At 36.5% G+C, this 19,736-nt stretch overlaps 1 protein-coding gene across 5 annotated transcripts in view; it reads left to right on the top strand.

Moving 5' to 3' along the window:
- CCDC180 (coiled-coil domain containing 180) overlaps window positions 1–19,736 on the top strand; it is a 154,117-nt gene that overhangs the window by 3,689 nt on the left and 130,692 nt on the right. For 4 of the 5 annotated variants that reach the window (XR_011972245.1, XR_011972244.1, XM_072632833.1 and 1 more), the window contains exons 3-11: window positions 5,513–5,703; window positions 8,952–9,040; window positions 11,586–11,695; window positions 12,316–12,444; window positions 12,606–12,716; window positions 13,103–13,198; window positions 16,538–16,701; window positions 17,400–17,519; window positions 19,074–19,153. Coding sequence is in view for 3 of the 5 variants with exons in the window: in XM_072632833.1 (XP_072488934.1) it covers window positions 5,513–5,703; window positions 8,952–9,040; window positions 11,586–11,695; window positions 12,316–12,444; window positions 12,606–12,716; window positions 13,103–13,198; window positions 16,538–16,701; window positions 17,400–17,519; window positions 19,074–19,153 (1,090 nt within the window). In the remaining 2 variants the exon portion in view is untranslated. The remainder of the gene's footprint in view (window positions 1–5,512; window positions 5,704–8,951; window positions 9,041–11,585; window positions 11,696–12,315; window positions 12,445–12,605; window positions 12,717–13,102; window positions 13,199–16,537; window positions 16,702–17,399; window positions 17,520–19,073; window positions 19,154–19,736) is intronic. The other variant, XM_072632832.1, reaches the window with a different exon arrangement.

The following is a 19,736-nucleotide window of genomic DNA, read 5'->3' as shown; positions in this document are numbered from 1 at the left end:
AAAACTTCCTGTTCATATCCTTTGACCATTTGTCAATTTGGGAATGACTTGTATTCTTGTAAATTTGACTCAGTTCTCTATATATTTTAGAAATGAGGTCTTTATCACAGATACTAGTTGCAAAAATTCTTTCCCAGTTTTCTGCTTCCCTCCTAATCTTGGTTGCATTGGGTTTGTTTGTGCAAAAACTTTTCAAGTTAATGTAATCAAAATTATCCATTTTGCACTTCATAGTGTTTTCTATCTCTTGTTTAGTCAAAAATTCTTCCCTTCTTCATAAATCTGATAAATACACTATTCTTTGCTCCACTAATTTGTTTATAGAATCAATCTTTATACCTAGCTCATGTACCCATTTGGACTTTATTCTTGTGTACAGTGTCAGGCGTTGTTCTATGCCTAGTTTCCACCACACCGTTATCCATTTTTCCCAGCAGTTTTTGTCGAACAGTGAGTTCTTATCCCAGAAGCTGGGGTCCTTCAGTTTATCAAACAGTAGATTGCTATATTCATTGACTACTGTGTTTTGGGTTCCTAACCTATTCCACTGGTCTACCCTTATGTTTCTTAGCCAGTACCAAGTGGTTTTGATAATTGTTGCTTTATAATACAATTTGAGATCTGATAGAGCTAGGCCACCTTCCCTAGCATTTCTTTTCATTAGTTTCCTTGTTATTCTGGACCTTTTATTCTTCCAGATGAATCTTGATATTATTTTTTCTAGCTCTACAAAATAATTATCTGATAGTTTCATTGGTATGGCACTGAATAAATAAATTAATTTAGGTAGAATCATCATTTTTTATTATATTGGCTCAGCCCACCCATGAGTAACTGATATTTTTCCACTTACTTAGATCTATTTGTGTGAAAAGTATTTTGTAGTTGTTTTCATATAGTCCCTGGGTTGGTTTTGGCCAGTAGACTCCCAAATATTTTATAGTGTCTACTGTAGCTTTAAATGGGGTTTCTCTTCCTGTCTCTTGCTGTTGGGCTTTGTTAGTAATATACAGAAATGTAGAAGATTTGTGTGGGTTTATTTTGTAACCTGCAACTTTGCCAAAGTTGTTTATTATTTCAAGTAATTTTTTACTTGATTATCTGGGATTTTCTAAATATATCATCATATCATCTGCAAAGAGTGATAACTTAGTTTCTTCTTTGCCTATTCTAATTCCTTCAATTTCTTTTTCTTCTCTTATTGCTACAGCTAACATTTCTAGTACCATATTGAATAATAGTGGTGATAATGGACATCCTTGTTTCAGTCCTAATTTTACTGGAAATACATCTAGCTTGTCCACATTGCATATAATGCTTGCTGAAGGTTTTTGGTAGATACTGCTTATTATTTTATGGAAAGTTCCATTTATTCCTATGTTCTTCAGTGTTTTGGGTGTTGTATTTTGCATAAGAATGGGTGTTGTGTTTTGTCAAAAGCTTTTTCTGCATCTATTGAGATAATCATTTGGTTTCTGTTAGTTTTGTTGTTGATATGATCAGTAATGTTAATAGTTTTCCTAATATTGAACCAGCCCTGCATTATTCCTGGTACAAATCCAACCTGATCATAATGTATTATTCTCATGATAAATTGCTGTAATCTTTTTGCTAAAATCTTATTTAAAATTATTGCATCTATATTCTTATAATTGTCTTTCTCTGTTTTGGCCCTTCCTGGTTTAAGTATCAAAACCATATTTTTATAATAAAAAGAATTTTGAAGGACTCCTTCTTATCCAATTTTCCCAAACAGTCTAGATAGTATTGAAATTAACTGTTCTTTAAATGTTTGATAGAATTCACTTGTGAATCCATCTGGCCCTGGACATTTTTACCTAAGGAGTTCATTGATGGCTTGTTCCATTTCTTTTTCTGAGATGGGGTTATTTAAGTATTCAATTTCCTCTTCTGTTAATCTGGGCAAATTATATCTTTTAAAATAATCACCCATCACATTTATATTGTCGAATTTATGAGCATACAGTTGGACAAAGTAATTTCTTATTGTTGTTTTAATTTCCTCCTCATTGGAGGTGAGTTCACCCTTTTCATTTTTGATATTGGTAATTTGGTTTTCTTCTTTCTTTTTTAAAATCAAATTGACCAAAGGTTTATAAATTTTATTGGTCTTTTCATAAAACCAACTCCTAGTTTTATTTATTAGTTCAATAGTTTTCTTAATTTCAATTTTATTAATCCCTCCTTTGGTTTTCAGCATTTCTAATTTGGTATTTACTTGGAGATTTTCAATTTGTTGTTTTTCGAGCTTTTTCAGCTGCACGCCCAATTCACTGATCTCCTCTTTCTCTATTTTGTTCATATAGGCATTCAAAGATATAAAACTTCCCCTAAGAACTTCTTTTGCAGTATCCCATAAAATTTGGTAGATTGTCTCATTATTGTCATTCTCTTGAATGAAGTTGTTGATTTTTTCTATAATTTGTCGTTTAACCCACTCATTCTTAAGGATTAGATTGTTTAGTTTTCAATTAGTTTTTAGTTTATGTTTCCATGACCCTTGATTACATGTAAGTTTTATTGTATTATGATCTGAGAAGGATGTATTGTCTATTTCTGCCTTTCTGCACTGGATTGTGAGGTTTTTCTGGCCTAGTATATGGTCAGTTTTTGTACATGTGCCATGTACCGCTGAAAAAAAAAGTACACTCCTTTCTATCCCCATTCAGTTTTCTCTAGAGATCTGTCATATCTACCTTATCCAGAGTTCTATTCTCCTCCTTAACTTCTTTCTTGTTTATTTTGAGGTTAGATTTATCAAGTTCAGAGAGAAGGAGGTTGAGGTCCCCTACTAGTATAGTTTTGCTGTCTGTTTCTTCCTATAACTCCCTTAACTTCTCCTCTAAGAATTTTGATGCCATACCACTTGAAGCATATATGTTTAGTAATGAGATTGCTTCGTTGTCTATGGTGCCTTTTAGCAGGATATAGTTTCCTTCCTTATCTCTTTTGATTAGATCTATTTCTGCTTTTGCTTTGTCTGAGATTAGGATTGCTACCCCTGGTTTTTTTACATCAGCTGAAATACAAAATATTCTGCTCCAACCTTTTACCTTTACCCTGTGTCTATGCCCCCATTTCAAATGTGTTTCTTATAAACAACATATTGTTGGATTATGGTTTTTAATCCATTCTGCTATCCGCCTCCATTTTATGGGAGAGTTCATCCCATTCATATTCACAGTAATGATTACTATCTGTGTCTTTCCATCCATCTCCTTTCCCCTTGTTTATGCTTTTAGTTCTCCCTTCTCCCTTCCCCTCCACAATAGAGTTTTAATTTTTGACCACTCCCTCCCTCAGTCTTCCCTCCCTTCTTTCAATCTCCCTTCCTTTTAATCCTATAGAGCTAATTGTATTTCTATACTTAACTGAGTTTGTTTTACCCTCCTTGAATCCAATCAGATGAAAGTACCTCTTAAACAATGCTCATCTCCTTCCCCTCTTTCTCTCTACTGTAACATATTTTTGTACCTCTTCCTGTGATGGAATTTATTTTTTTCTGCCTCCTCCTTTTCACATCTCCCATTACAATCCCTTTACACCCTTAAATCAAATTTGTTATCATCACGTCATTTAATTTATGCTCACTCCCTCTATCTGTGTATATCCCCTTTATATTTCATAATAAATATACAATTCTCAAGATTAAAAAGTATCACCTTCCCTTATAGGGATGTAAATAGTTTGCTCATGTTGTGCAATAAGTTTTTTTCCCCTGTTTACTTTTATATGCCTCTCTTGAGACCTGCGTTTGAAGATCAGATTTTCTATTGAGTTCTGGCCTTTTCATCAGGAAGGCCTGGAAATCCCTTATTTCATTGAATTTCCATCTCTTTGCCTGAAATATCATGCTCAACTTTGCTAAGTAATTAATCCTTGGTTGTAGTTCCAGCTCCTTTGCATTATGGAATATCATATTCCAATTCCTTTGGTCTTTTAACATAGAAGCTGCAAGGTCCTGTGTGATCCTGACTGCAGCTCCTAGATATTTGAATTTTTCTTTTCTGGGTGCCCGCAGTATTTTCTCCATTACTTGATAGTTCTGGAATTTGGCAACAATGTTCCTTGGTGTTTTTAGTTTTGGGTCCCTTTCAGGAGGTGAATGGTGGATTCTTTTGATGACTGTTTTGTCCTCTGGGTCTAGGACTTCTGGGCAATTTTCCTTGAAGATTTCTTGGATGATATTGTCCAGGCTCTTTTTTTCATCATGGCTTTCTGGTAGATCAATAATCCTCAGATTTTTCTCTCCTGGATCTATTTTCGAGGTCACTTGTTTTTCCAACTAGATATTTTACATTTTCTTCTATCTTTTTATTCTTTAGCTTCTGTTTGTCTCATAGATTCTTGATGTCTTATCGATTCATTAGCTTCTACTTGCCCAATGCTATTTTTTGTCAAATTGTTTTCTTCAGTTAACTTTTGCATCTCCTTTTCCATCTGTTCAAATTTTCCTTTTAAGGAGTTATTTTCACCAGTTAGGTTTTGTACTTCCTTTTCCTTTTGTCCAATTTTCCTTTTTAAGGAGCTGTTCTCTTCAGTGAATTCTTTTTTTCATATTTTAAGAAAAAATTGGTCAATTTTTCTTCTATTTCTCTAATTTGGGTTTTAAAATCCTTCCTGAGCTCATCCAAGATGGCTCATTGTGATTCAGACCAATTCATTCCCTTCTGAAGTTTCAGATGGGAGTACAGTCTCAATGCTGACCTCTTTGGTATTTGTGTTTTGGTCCTTGTCCCCATGGAAATATTCTATGGTCTTTTCTTTTCTGCTTTGCTTCTTACTCATGATAATGACCCTTTTTCTGGCTTTTAAAGTAGATCTCTGCATCTGTGGCACAGGGAGCTCTGTCCCACAGTTCTTGTCCTTAAAACTTGAGTCTTTGTGTGTTGCGGCCTCTGGTTCTTTCAGCTAGAAACTAAAATGCTACAGCTTACCTGGTGCTGAGCTGGATGGTATTTGAAAGCAGAGGCCAGGTGAAGTCTTTTTTGGGTTTTCCTGGAAGTTACCCTGGAGCTAGCTGTGTTGTGTGGGGGAGGGTTGGTCTGGATGCTAGAGGCACCTCTGCTGAGCTAGAGCATAGGCAATCTCAGCTGTCTGCGTTAGTGTCTTCCAGATTCCACTGGCGTGTTGAGGCATGCCTGGGGTCCTGGTGTTGGCAGTTTCTGGCTTCACCCCCCTGGGGTTTAGAATCTTCTCCCGGTTTGTTGAGGTGGGGCTGTCTGAGACAGCTCTGATCCTGCCCTGCCTTTGACCACAGCAAGAGGAACCCTCCTTAGTGATCTTTCTGGCTTCCTTTCTGCTGAGAATCTGTTTACTCCTTCTGCTGCTCCCACTGTTCCAGGGTTTTTCCCCAGGGGAGATATTCTCTGGGCTCATCAAGGTCAACAAGGTGGGGGAGATAGCAATTTACAATCACTCTGCCATCTTGGCTCCTAGAACTGGAAATCGTGCTTGAGATTTCTAACCAATTGATTCTGTTATGGAATAGGTCCAGCTTGTCCGTTCATTGGCAAACAGTCGAAAAAAGGCAGTAGAACATGCTGGGTCTTTGAAGAGTGGAAAGATCCCTCTAATCAGGAATTCTGAAACACCTACAGGTCAACTCTTATCTCCTCGTCAGAGAATGTGGGCTCGAGCTCTGCCTAATGACAAATCCGTAGAAAACCCTGTTTTGTACAGGTATGTTGGGGATAGCCTATGTGGTCAGGTTTACTATTTCCACTTTTCTACTACCTAACAAGCACATATATTGATAATAGTATAGGGAATTACATAAGGCATTTATAAATTTTTTGTGTTAGATTATTTAAATTACACACAAATGGAAATGAAGGTTTGGAACTCCAAGAGCTAAGAGTATTATTCAAGAGGCTAGTATAGTCAATAAGTCAGCAAAGTATTTGTTAAGCACCTATGGGTGGGCAAAGATAAGAAAAGAAGGCAAGAAGCAAAAGATTGTCCCTGCACACAAGTTGCTCAAAGTCTAACAGGAGTGACAACATGCAAACACTTATATATAAACAAACCATATATGGGATATATTGGGGATAATCCACAGTGGGAAAGGTAGTAAAAAGAATATTGAACTAGACATCAAAAGGCATGGATCCGAGTGGTAACTTTTCCACTTGCTAACCAAATGCCCTTAGAAAAATCACTACTCTCTGAGCTTCAGTTTTGTCATTTATAAAATAGAAATAACAATAAATTTGCCTGAGTCATCCATCTCCCTTTTAAGGCTCCTCACCTATGCCAGTGCTCATGGTGCTGTTAGGGTAATTATCTCTTCAAATTCATAATTCTCAGGTCCCATCAGTGAAACTTCTTTTTAAATAATATATTTTTTATTTAATTATTTTATTATTTATATAATATTTATATATTTATAAATATTATATTTATATATAAATATATATAATATATATAATGATATAAATATATATAAAGATAATATAAATATAATATAATAAATATATAAATATAATATTTATATAATATTATTTATTAATTATTATTAATTAAATATTTCCCAATTATATTTAAAAATTTTAACATTAATTTTTAAAAAACAGAGTTCTGAATTTGCTCCCCCTTTCCCTTCCCCACCCCTTGAGAAGGCAACAACTTTGATATAGATTATACATGTGAAGTCATGCAAAACATATTTCCATATTAGCCATGTTGCAAAAGAAAAATGCACAAAACAAGAAAAACAAAATTTAAAAGCTACGTTTCAATCTGCTCAAAGTTTATCAGTTCTCTCTGGAGATGGATAGCATTTTTCATTATGGGTCCTTTAGAATCATCTGGAATCATTGTTTTGATCAGAGTAGCTGAGTCATTCACAGTTGATCATCATACGGTATTGCTGTTACTGTGTACCATGTTCTCCTGGTTCTGCTCACTTTATTTTGCATCAGTTCATTTAAGACTTCTCAGATTTTATTGAAGCTTTTTTTTTTTTATCAGACCTAGCTAGGTAACACATGAATTTAGAGTGAAAAGCATTTAATAAAACAGAATGGAAAGATAAATAATGAGGAATTATTTCTATTTCCAAAAATATATACAACAGGGGTATAATCTCCCTCAAATTCACATGCTGCCATCTAAATAAAGAACTCTTCCAGAAAGTTCATCATCCTGCCATTGCATCCCATTTGATATACCTCTCATAACTTCATCACTAAATCTCTTGGCAACCTACTATGCTTTATTATTACTTTACTCCACTTTCAAAAACCACCACTTAACTGATGCTCTGTAGAGTCGCTGTTGTCCTCTCTATGAGGTTTCTTCTCTATAGAGATGATACTCTCATTTGTTGGAGCTGTTTTCTACTGTGAAGACTTTTCTCAAAGGAAGCGATTGCTCTTTTGTAAAGCTGTTTATGCCTGAGGGTTGTTTAAGCTTTTTTGGAGACCTGTTTAAGCAGACCCACAGCTGCACCCAGCCAGCATAGCAGAGTCTCTGAGATTTTCTTTTTTATATTTCCTCTTGTTAGGAGTTTTCAAGGTCTACTTAGACTAGAGTAAGAAAATTCTTTTCACTTCTTGGTTTATAGAAAAAGAGTCCTGAAAGCTACACTTTAGTGCCTCAAAGAGGCATTAGGCAACCCTGGAACTAGTGAATTTTGCTTTGCATTCCTTCAACCATACTCAGGTTGATGTTTTTTGTTTGTTTGTTTGTTTTTTTTTTTACAATAGTGGCATTTTAAGTTTTACAAGTATTTTTCTTACAACAATTTTGTAAGATTAATCATCCCCATTTTACAGGTAAGACAACTCGGGCTAAGAATATTTGAGTAATTTTCCCAGTGTCACGTAGCTAGCAAATTCAGGACCATGATTGGAATTCAACAATCTCTTGACTCCTGTACTCTCTTTACTATACTAGGATATCCACCTCATAGAGTGGTTAGGTTTCATTTTGTTTTGTTTTGGTCCAGATCTAGTTTTCATCCAGGTAGGAGACTGCTAGCATGGAAATGGATTCTTTTATTTCCACAGATGAAGATCAAAAACTTACATATAACTATTTATGTTAGAGAGTTGCCTGGGTCTACAGAGAGGTTAAATGACTTGTCCAGGGTTACACGGCAAGTATGGGTCAGAGGCAGATCTCGAGCTAAAGTTGGACTTCTATCCATTCATTACCTGCTGCCACCTTGCCTCTCATAAAGTGATTTATTTCAAGGATCAAATGTAAAGTAGCTTTGAAAATTGTAAAGCATTATCCAGTAGTAGTTATTACTATTTTTGTAACATTCATCCAAAGAATTCCTTTTTTAGTCAATCTAATTGGTGAATGAATTCCCTCCCATCATATTTTTAATTTTGGTTATTACTTAAGCTAATAACATTTCTAAGGACATAGTGCTTAAACCCATCCTAAAAGTAAAGGAAAAAATCCCTGAATCATCAGTGTTTCCAAAGTTACCTAGATGCTATTTTTGATCTAAATAACAATTTAGGGAAGAAACAAACAAACAAAGGAAAGGAAGGAAGAAAGAAAAGGGAAAAAGAAAGATAGACAGTGTCTTTATTATGTTTACTATTTGCCAGGGCATGTGCTAAGCTCTGGAGATGGACATGCAAGCAAGAATTCTTTACCCTCAAGGAGCTTACATTCTAGTAAGGAAGATAGCATATGAAAGGGAGCCTGAAAGAGGGGTGCTCTGGTATAGTTGGGAGCTGGTAGCCAGGAAGTGAGGTCAACACTTAGGAGCAAGAGGGAGAAGGGATGAAGGAAGTGGTAGAAGTGGCATGGTCCAATAGCAGAACACTGATCCAATAGGCACTGAATATCCTTATTGGGATAGGTGCTGCAGCAGTCCTCTTCTAGTTGATAATCTTCTAAGTTTGAAACATTATTTAAGATTTCAATATTTGGGGTTCAAACTTTCTCCTCCTGTTCATCACTTTCAGGGAAATCCAAATAGTTACTATGGAAAACACTCGAGAAACTGAAGATATGGTTGCTGCCCGAGAAGTGAGAGGCCTAAGTGACTTTATTGGTAAGCTGAAGAGTTCATGTCTAACCTGTTTCCTATGTCTTCCTAATTTACCTCTTGTGGGAGAAGACCTACTTGAAAACATAGACATCTTTAATGATTTTGTGAGATCTTCTTCTAAGATGAAGGTATTCACATACCCAATATGCCCAGCTGTCAGGATGGAGATACAAGCAAGAAAACAAGACAGTAGTCCCTGCCCTCAAGGAGCTTAAATTCTAGTTGGGAAAATAATACAAATATATAATATATTATTTATTATATTTATAATATATCATAAAATAATATATAAATATAATATAAACATATTGTTTTATCTCTTGTTTAATATATCACATAATATAAATATGAATAAAATATAAAACAGTATAAATACATATAAATATAATTTGGATAATCCAATATAAATTGGATCATATATATCATCTGATTGGTGGTTGGTTATGACAGCTTACTGTGTCCAATTTAATCACAAAATATCAGCTGTGTTAGAGTAATGACTATACAGCAGTACTTGATGGACATGATTTATCTTTGAGTCTCAGAAGAATGAAGGTCATTTTAAAAGCATTAGTTTCTAGATTACAGACTGAGAGTAAGACTGAAATATTTATCTTCAACCTGTTTTGTCTTCCATGTGACATTTCCTAAGAATTTCAAAATAACTGGCTTTTAAAAAAATGTTTCTTGATGGCTTTTGTTTTTATATCCCTTAAACTTACTTTGCGTGTTTCCACCCTCACCTTTCCAGAGAACCAGTCTATAGAACAAAGAAATTTTTAAAGGTGAAAGAAAGAAGAGAAAAACAATTAGAAAAAACTGATTAATATATTTTAAAAAATCAGAAAATATATTCAAGGCTCCACACCTGTGGAACTCCTATCAACTGCAAAGGAGTCAGGGGAGGTGTCTTTTTGTATCTCTTCTTTAACATCCTGCTTGTTCTTAGTAATTTTGCAACATTCACTCTTAATTGTGTTGTGGTGGAGGTCATTGTGCGTATTGTTTCCTTGGCTTTGCTTACTTCACTCTGGATCAGTTCATGGAATTCTTTCCATACTTCCCTATAGTCCTCATATTTTCATTTCTTACAGCACAATAATATTCCATTACAGATAACTGGGTTTTTGATAGGTTTTGATTTTACAGTTTCTTAGTTTTGGAAATCCCATCAATCCTTATTGTTTTAAATATGGAAAGTTGGGGAAATTTTTCTATTAAAAATAGCTGTGAAACACTTTTCTGATCACAAAGACACCCACTGACCTGTAAGCTCATCAAGTTGACTGGGGGACTCCCCTGAGTACCCCACCTCCTCATACCCAAAAAAATCCACAATATAACAGACAGCCTTGGGACAGATCCAGGAAAGATTGCATAGTGCAGTGGAAAAAAAATACTAGATTTGAAGTAGGAAGATCTAGGGCCTGGATCCCAGTTCTGCTACTCACCACCTGTGTGACTCTGGGAAATCCCTTAATCACTCTGGGCTTCAGTTTTCTCATCAAAATCAGAGGGATGGATGAGATGATTCTGGGGCCCTTTCCAACTCCAAATCTATGATCTCATGAAGCTCTGGCAGGTGCCATCAAGACTGAAAGGCTTTAATTATAGGCCCAATAACAAATCACATGAGGGCTAGTGTAGTTAAATTTGGTGAGGCACATCACCATGTTGGTTATACAGTTATGAGTTTTTTCAGTCTTAACATTTCACAAAGACTGTATGTCCTAAGGCATAGAGAAAAATGTGTCCATGGAGGAATGATTCATACTGAGCAGCCATAGAACCTAGTCAAGGAACTGAGTCTAAAATATCTATTCTTCCTCTAGAAGCTCTGTTGAACTCTAGCATATTGTCTCCCATTTATTTTTGCAATTAATGGTTTTATTTATTATTCCTAAATAAGCATTTATTATGGCCAAAAGAAAATAACTTGTATTAGATTAAGAGTGAATTTTCCGATTTCCCCCCAAAAGATAAAGACTCTACAAGAATAAAGGAAATATTGAAATCCTGAGAGTACAAATGACTGAAAGTTGAATGAATATCATGTCAGTCAACAAGATAGAAGGTTTGAGGTGTGCTCTTTTGCATTTATATGTATCAAACAGAATTTGTTAGTGTCTGGTTGCATTAATTGTATGTTTTTTTGATGGTAATGATACATAATAGTTCCATCAGTAGCACTCGAGTTAGATTAGTTGTTTTTCCAAATTAAGGCCTGTAAATATTTAAGATCTTGGTCTTTGCTTCTGCCTGTAAAATTACCTATATCTTTGGGATTCTGGGAAATTATATCATAAGAAAACATAATGAACACTTTCACTGAATATATAGTCCCATATATAGGGAGTATTTGCTAAATAAATTGTTTCAATGAAGATGAATAATGATTATTGCCACCTGAACTTCATGTATAGAATAAGACATGATTTCCCTTTTCTAATTCTGAAGTTGGGACATTAAGTATCTTTGCTAGACCTTGGTTCCCTTCTGCTACTGACACATCTCTCTATTAATCTATATTCTCTGCTTTCTTTTATAGTTCCTGAGAAGACTAATAGTGACATCATTCAGCGGCTGGACAACCGAAAAAGACACATCTATGAGGTCAACTTGAAAAACCTACAGAAAGAAATGTCCCAGATTGGACTGGTGAGATTTCATGGCTCTCCTTTCACCCCCTAATCTATCCTACATGCTGATACCAGATTAATCAACCTAAAACATTGCTTAGTACAAATTCAATGGCTCCCCACTATCAACAGATTAAAGTGCGAATTCCTGAGCCTGGCATGTAGGACATTACTGTGAGCATCTGCAGCATTACTCACACTTTTCCTTTGAGGGATGCGTTCCTATCCTTCTCAGCTATAGCAGCATTGCCTTTTTACTATCCTGCCTTCAAGATCCAATCCAATTTCTAGCCTCTTCCTGGGAGGCTTTTCTGCCTCGTCCTCTATAATCTCTTATTCCTCTGAATTTCTAGAGTACACATTGAGTGTGCACTCACTGAACACTTAGCAGACTATATCGTATACTGTTATTTGTTTTTCCATCAGACATCTATTAACTTTGCAACTCTGGGTAAGTCACTTAACCTTTCTGTGTCTTGCTTTCCTTAATCTGTGAAATGAGGGAAGTTTGGGACTTGATAGCCTCTAGGGTCTAATCTGTGATGCTATGATCCTGCAAACATGGATAGGCCAGCTAAAGAATGGAGGTCAAGTTATGTGTAGTATTTGATAGCTAATGTCACTCTTTGCTCATTTAAGGAGATGGAATTTCTTATCATGGAATGTGGAGAGGAGCTTTTGACAAAACTGTCAGAGAATGCTGAAAATATTGAAACTCTCTTCAGAGAAACTGAAGGTGATATAGAATTGGAAATTTTCAAAATTCAGGTAAGAGCATAGGTAACTTGCCTTAGCCTGCTCTGGTTCCCTTGCCCTCCTCACTGGGCTTCAGACCCTGCTGTTTCCTTTCCTTCCTGTTTCCACATGTTCTCTTTATGTCTTTTTACTTGGAATGTTTCTGTTGACCTGCCATAAACTACACTTTGCAGAGCTTGTGGGAACTATGGGATAAGCTAAGCCAGAAATTCGTAAATAGAAGAATATTGATCAAAGACTTTGATACAAGACTGAAAAAACTTGAAGCCTACAGAGCTGAGAAAGTGAGCTAAAGTTTACATGGTTTCTTTCTATGTTGTATGTTACTAATGTGGTGATTTTATTCAGAAGCAACATGGCATGATGGCATGATGGATAATAGCATACTAGACTTAGAGATAAGACCACCTGACTTCAAATCCTTATATGCTTGTTAAATATCTGCCCTAGACAAGTCACTTAATGTCTCTCAAATTCAGTTTCTTCTTCTATAAAATGAGAATAATTATCTTCTTAGTATTTATCTAGCAAGATGTAGAGAGTTTTTTAAAATGACATAGAGCTTTGTAACATATTAAGGCAGTACGTAAATGACAATTGTAATTTTTAAATTAATATTACATCATAAAAAATTAAGAATGTATTCATAATGTTGCTTTTTCACCTCCAGTTAGGGGAAGTGTTGAAGAAATACATGGAAATTTTAAAAAATAATGCCTATCTCCTCTCCCCTGATATAGAAAGGCTGATTCATAAAGAAGCTATGGTAAGTTAATCTTTATAGGAAGTAGTAACTTTCTGGGAGAACATTCAAGTCAAAAGATATAGCAGTTCCCCATTGCACATCTCAATTACTGCTAGAGAAATTAGCTGAAAATTAGTGAATTTTCCAGAGGACTGAAAACAATAATAATAATAACATATACAGCTTACTGCATGCCAGGCACAGTGCTAAGTACTGTACAATTATTACCTCATTAGATCCTCACAGCAATCCTGGGAGATAGGTGCTATTATTATCCTCATTTTACAGATGAGAAAACTGAGGCAAATAGAGGTTAAGTGATTTTCCCAGGGTCACACAACTAATAAGTGTCTGAGACTGAATTTGAACTCAGGTCTTCCTGAATTGAGTCCCATTGCTCTGTCTATAGTACCACCACCTAATCCACCTCCAGTCTAGATGCCAACACGTTATTTTAACTATTTGGGATGGAAACCTTTCTAAATTATATATATTATAAACTCCGGTCTTCTTAGAGTATTTTTGTTGTTGTTGTTATTAACGTTCAGGCCTATGTTTTCATTGGTATAGGGAAGGTCCTGGTGAGGAAATTCCCTCCACTAGTGCAGATCAGCTCAACTTAGAGTCTTAGAGAGTTGTCTGAGAGCTCTAAACGAGGAAGTGACTTATTCAGCCTCCTCCTGACTCAGAGACCGGCTCTTTAAGTCACTACAACACACTGCCTTTTAGCTTCTCTTAGAGTTTGTTCAACATAATTTCTTCCTTTCACATTGACACCATTGCAAACACCAGTTCTGCACTGGAGGGGACTACTGAGATTCATAGAGTTGTTCATCCCTATGCTAAATGGGCATATAGGGCTGATTTTTTTTTAGTTCTTGTGTTTGCTTTTTATAGTTTTTCTATCTCCCTATATCAGCTTTTGTCTCCTGCTGCTGCCAATATAGAAGTTCTTGGCAGGGTCGGCAGAGGACTATGTAGTTTTTTTATTTTTGTATCTCCACCATTTGCCAAAGTGCCTCCTTATAAATGGATGGTACTTAATATGTTTGTTCAAGTGAATGAAATTGCGATAACTGTACCTTCTTCCAACACTTCACCCCTCTTACACTTTTATAATTTGGTGCTTCTAAATGTACTATAGATTAGGAAGTCTGATCACTAAGTTTTTTATAATTTTGTGTAAAATAAAAGCAAATAGGTTTCAGATGAGGGCCTGAAGAGCCTCACTTATGAATTCAACGTAGGTACTTTTGCCTTGACTTTTTAGAGGACAATCTTGCTTCTTTTTAAGAGTCTTAGCTACATTCTGGCTAGTCATATCCTTCAGAGAAGTGAAATATTACTACAATACACACACATATGTAGATATACACATATACATAGAAATCTATATGTAAATATACGTGTATATTTCATTTGCAATATACATATACATGCATATAAATATACATACATATCACATATATATATATAAGGTGCTGTTGTTTTTGCCCATGTCGGTTATGCATATCCACATGGGTCTGTTTAAAGGTGGCTCCTAGTGAGATAAGAATAAATATCACCAGTGTCTTCTGCCCACAATCTTCTCCCAGGGAAACCTTGATTACATCCAGGAGGGGAAGTGTCGAGAAGCTGGCCACCCTGCTCTCCTCAGGGAGGGAGGGCATTGGGCCAGAATTCTCTCTGTCTGCTCCCTTAAACATTCCTAGTCTAGGGGATGTCATTTTTAAGTCCAAGATAAACTCCTGATTGCTACTCATTAATAGAAAAAGGCTTGGACCCCCTTGCTCTAGATGTTAGTTCTATAATGAACTAACATAGTAGATAGCAAAGAAACCCATTTATCTAAGTTGGTAGTGAATCAGAAATTAGATAGTATACATATGCAAATATATGCCAGACTATATGCAGAGTAAGTAAACTCTCCCATTGGGACCAAATTAACTCAGGTCAACCAAGACAGTCTCAGTTTTCACCCAAGAGGTTTATTCCTTGGACTCTCTAATATAGCAAGTTAGGAATATAGGGATATAATACAGATTGCCAGTTCCTCTCATGTTGACTTCTTCCCAGGGTCTATCACTTATTGAATTCACTTATCTTCTCTCTCAATGCTGGAAATCAGAAGAGCCCTAGATCTCTTTCCTCTCCCCTTCTCACCAACTCCACGCTTCATGCAGAGTTGGGGAATTGATCTCCACCAATAGGAGAAAATCCCACATGTACAATTTGTTTCTTAAGCTAGGATTACATATATACATATATATATGTATATCCATGGATATATATGCATATTCTTTTATTATATGCATACACATACATATATATCCATGGATGTGTGTGTGTATATGTGTGTGTAAATAGAAACTTCTGTTTTTCTTTGTTTGATATCAGTTCTATTAATCATGATAATTTTTTTTACCGTTATCTTTGGTTAATACCAAAAACTATAAGCATCTTTGAGATGCTTAATTTGTTAATTTAAACTTGTTAATTTATTTTACATAGGGGAAAAAGTTAAGTAAACAAAAAGAGTTTGCTTTTTTTTTTTTTTCCTTCCTGCAGCTTGATGTAGTGAAAAGCTCTCTAGATACGGAGTCTGGGAAGACCTGAGTTCAAATCCTATCTGTGACACTATAATGTTTCTCTGAGCCTCAACTTGGTTATCTATAAAATGAGGATAATAATAGCTACAGTACTTACCTTATAGTGTAGATGTAAGGATGAAATGAGGTAATGTATGTGAAGCACATCGCAAATCTTAAAGCCCTCTATAAATATAAGCCTTTCTTCTGACCTTCCTTCTTTCCTTCCTTCCTTCCTTTCTCTTCTTTCCTCCTTCCTTTCCTCCCTCTCTTCTTACCTTCTTTTCTTCTTTCCTCCCTTTCTCCTTTCTTCCCTGCTGTGTGCAAGATCTTGTACCAAGTTCCATGAAGTCTACAGAGACCTGCCTTCACAAAATTTTCCAAATTAAATAACCAACCTTTATAATAAATACAAGTCAATGTAAAATGTTGCAGAGCAGTAAGAGACCCAGAGTCCTATAAGAGATGATATGGTACAGTGAAAAGAACACTGGATTTGGACTCAGGATGACCTAGGTTCAAATCCCAACTCTGTCACTTCATTACTCCCTGTGCCCTTAGGCAATTCCCATATCCTCTCTTGGCCTCAGAAAAATGAAGAGGTTAGAATATATGACTTCAGTTTCACCATCTGTCAAATGAGAAGGTTGGAGTAGTAGAGCAACGAGGAATAAAAGTCCCTTCCAATTAGAAATCTATGGTACCATGCTTTGGGATTTCAAAGAGGGAGGGCTTTGTACCCAAGATCACCATTCCCCATCTCACCTTACAGATCATAAACCAAGCCCTACTGGGAAATCAAAGAGCCATTGCCAAACTGTTCGTTAATCTAACGGAGTCCAACTTAAAGCAGGAAATCAGTAACCACTACAAGTGGCAAGATCTGATGAAATACTGGAAGAACATGAAGAAGGAAGAAATGATTCAGAATTTCAGGTCTGAAACCTTAATAATAGCAAATTCTTGAGGCTTGGATAGCACCGGTACAATGATTGAGGCTCTCTGTGCTTTTGGTTTTGAGGCAAAGCTTTCATTTACAAAAAGGAATAAATACCTTATGCCAGGGTTTCTAAAGCATAATCAAAACTGCCTATTTGGGTGGGGATTGGGGAGGGGAAGGGGAGATATACATTGCATTCTTTTTCAAAAATTCACTTTTGTTTTCAGTTCCAAATTCTCTCCCACTTCCCTTTACCTCTTCCATTGAGAAAGCAAGAAAAACAAAACTTGTTATAAATATGTATAATAAAGCAAAACAAATCTTCTCATTAACTATGTCAAAAAAGGAGAAAACTTCATTCTGAGTCCATCACCAGGATAGCATGTACATTACATTCTTTGTTCATTTGCTTTTGTAGTTATTTTAAATATAAAAATGATCACGTTGAAGATAGTCTGCCTATTAAAATACAGGGGAAACTTATAGCCCTTAGACATTTACTTTATGCTTAGATTAGGAAATCCTAATGGTCAGAGCCATCTCTTCGCTAATCTGGGCATTGGGAAATAGGTGAGGAAGTGATGGGTGAATTTTTTTTTTTTTTAATACATCTGGGGATTATATTTAAAAGCTGCTTTATTTCCTTTACTTCAATCCCCCCTCATTCCTCCCTGAATATTTTTGTGTCCTTTAGGGAATTCATGGAGAGTGAGAAGATCCAGCATCCTCCATCTGTAAAGCAAGAAATTGATACCATGATAAGAAAGCTGGAAAAATTAAACCAGGAGAGGATCAGAATTCTCAACTCAGTTAGGTATGGGAGAGTGGTGAGCAAAAGTACCTCTTGTGAGTGTAGTTAAGCAATCTGAATCACTCACTAATAAGTGAAGGGAAACAACTAATTCTGAGGTGGGAAATTAGAAGGAAAGGATGAGGAGATGAATATAAAGAATTCTAGAGGATGTTTATAACTTCAAGATTTTTTCTTTATATTTACAAGTTAGTTCTCAAGTAAGTAGCATGTAATGATACCCAGGAGATTAGAAGTGGTGAGTGTTCCTCACCCCCTTTCCCAATCAGGCTGATGCCCTGGAGCAAATATACTGGCTATTTTTGTCAGTGATGATACAGGGGAGGAAGGGGAGGAGAAATAAGAACAGGAGGAGGAGGAGGAAGAAGAAGGAGAAAAAGGAAAAGAAGGAGGAGAAAAAGAAGAAAGAGGAGGAGGAGAAGAACAAGGAGGAGGAGGAGAACAAGGAGAAGGAGGAGAAGAGGAAAAAGGAACAAAAAGAAAAAGGAGAAGAAGGAAGAAAGAAGAAAAAGAATGAGGAAGGAGGAACAAAAAAGAGAAAAGGGAGGAAGAAGGAACAAAAAAGAAGAAAAAGGAGGAGGAGGAATGAAGAAGAGGAGGAAAAGGAGGAGGAAGAAGAGAAGGAGATCATCACTATTCTGTTCCAAAAGATAGAACTGTTTACCAGGGCTAATCACAATAGGACAGGTTCAATGAAATCTGCAGTTTCAGATTTCTGAAATTCTGTAACTTGGTGGAAGAAGTATTGGGGGGTGGGGTGTGCCTGGGTCACTTTCTGGCCCCTTGAAGCCATACCATACAGGGGACAGAAGGGTGAAAGGAAGGAAGGAAACATTTATTAAGCACCTACTATGTGCCAGGCACTGTGTTAAATGCTTTACAAATATTATCTCATTTGATCCTCAAAACAATCCTGGCAAGTAGATGCTATTATTAGCCCCACTTTGCAATTGAGGAAACTCAGATAAACAGAGTTGAAATGACTTTTCCTGGGTCACACAGCTATTAAGCCTCTGAGACCAGTTTTGAACTCAGATCTTCTTGACTCTAGGCCCAGTACACTATCCCTGGTCAACAGTTTTGTCTACTAGACTGCAATAGTGCCTCCTTTAAAAACAACAACAACAAAAACTTGTGGCATAATAGACTTACACAGCTAGTGCATGTACCAGAGCACCTGCCTGATTGGGAGAGGGGGTGAGGAAAACCAACCACTTCCAACCCCCATGGGCCTTACTACATCCTACTTCCTGGGGATCTAAGGGAATCTTGAGAATCTTGAACTCCTGGGCCACCACTAGTTGAACTTCATCCAAAAGGCATAATGCAGGGGTGGGGAAATCCCCTTAATAAAAGGATTTGTTCTGTAAAAGGTGGACTCAGTCAAAGAGCTGCACTTGAGGACCTAGAGGGCCACAGGTGGCCTGGAGGACACAGATTCCCTACCCCAGGAGTACAATCCATTTTATTCAGATGCTACTTGATTCCAATAAGGATAAGTATAAATTATATTGTGAAAATATATGACCCTCCAAAGCTTGGTTCTCCTTTTCCCAGTGAAATTCTGCCTCCAGCCTACACAAGAGAGAACTTGGACCTATGGTATGCTTCTCTTCAGTCTTCGAATAAAGCCTTGGGTAAGTGACAATGCTGGGAAGCTAAGACTTTGGGATTTTTTCTTGATGACTTTATTCAGAAAGAGTAAAGACATAGTGATTTAGTGAAAAGGGTCTTGGCTTGAAGGCGGGAGGCCACTTAGTATCTGTGTAAAGTGAGGAGACAGGTCTCTATAGTTCCTTCTATGTTTTAGTCCAGGAGCCTACAAGTCCCTGCTCTGCAACTCATTAGCAAGTTATTTAAAATATTTGGGCTTCTCCTTCTTCATCTGTAAAATGAAGAGATTGTTGACTTGGCCCTGTCCAACTTTCTGAACCTTGATTTCCTCCCTCATTCAATGGACATGATAGAATCATTTGCCCTGCCTGCTTCACAAGGTCAGATGAGATCTGTGTGTGTGTGTGTGTGTGTGTATGTGTGTGTGTATGTGTTGCCTATGAAAGCACTTTATAAACTATAAAGTCCCATAAAATATAAGGTATCATTACTAAATGCCAACTACCCTAGAGAAGGAACAGCTGCAGCATCAGCCTAGGAGCTACCATGATACAGGCCCACCACAGTAACCTCTACTACACTCTTACAGACTGGGAGCTTTACTAT

The sequence above is a fragment of the Notamacropus eugenii genome, chromosome 1 (assembly GCF_028372415.1).
Source record: "Notamacropus eugenii isolate mMacEug1 chromosome 1, mMacEug1.pri_v2, whole genome shotgun sequence".
Classification (NCBI taxonomy): domain Eukaryota; kingdom Metazoa; phylum Chordata; class Mammalia; order Diprotodontia; family Macropodidae; genus Notamacropus; species Notamacropus eugenii.
The sequence above is the reverse complement of the archived record's forward strand: the minus strand, read 5'-3'. Positions and strand labels throughout refer to the sequence as shown.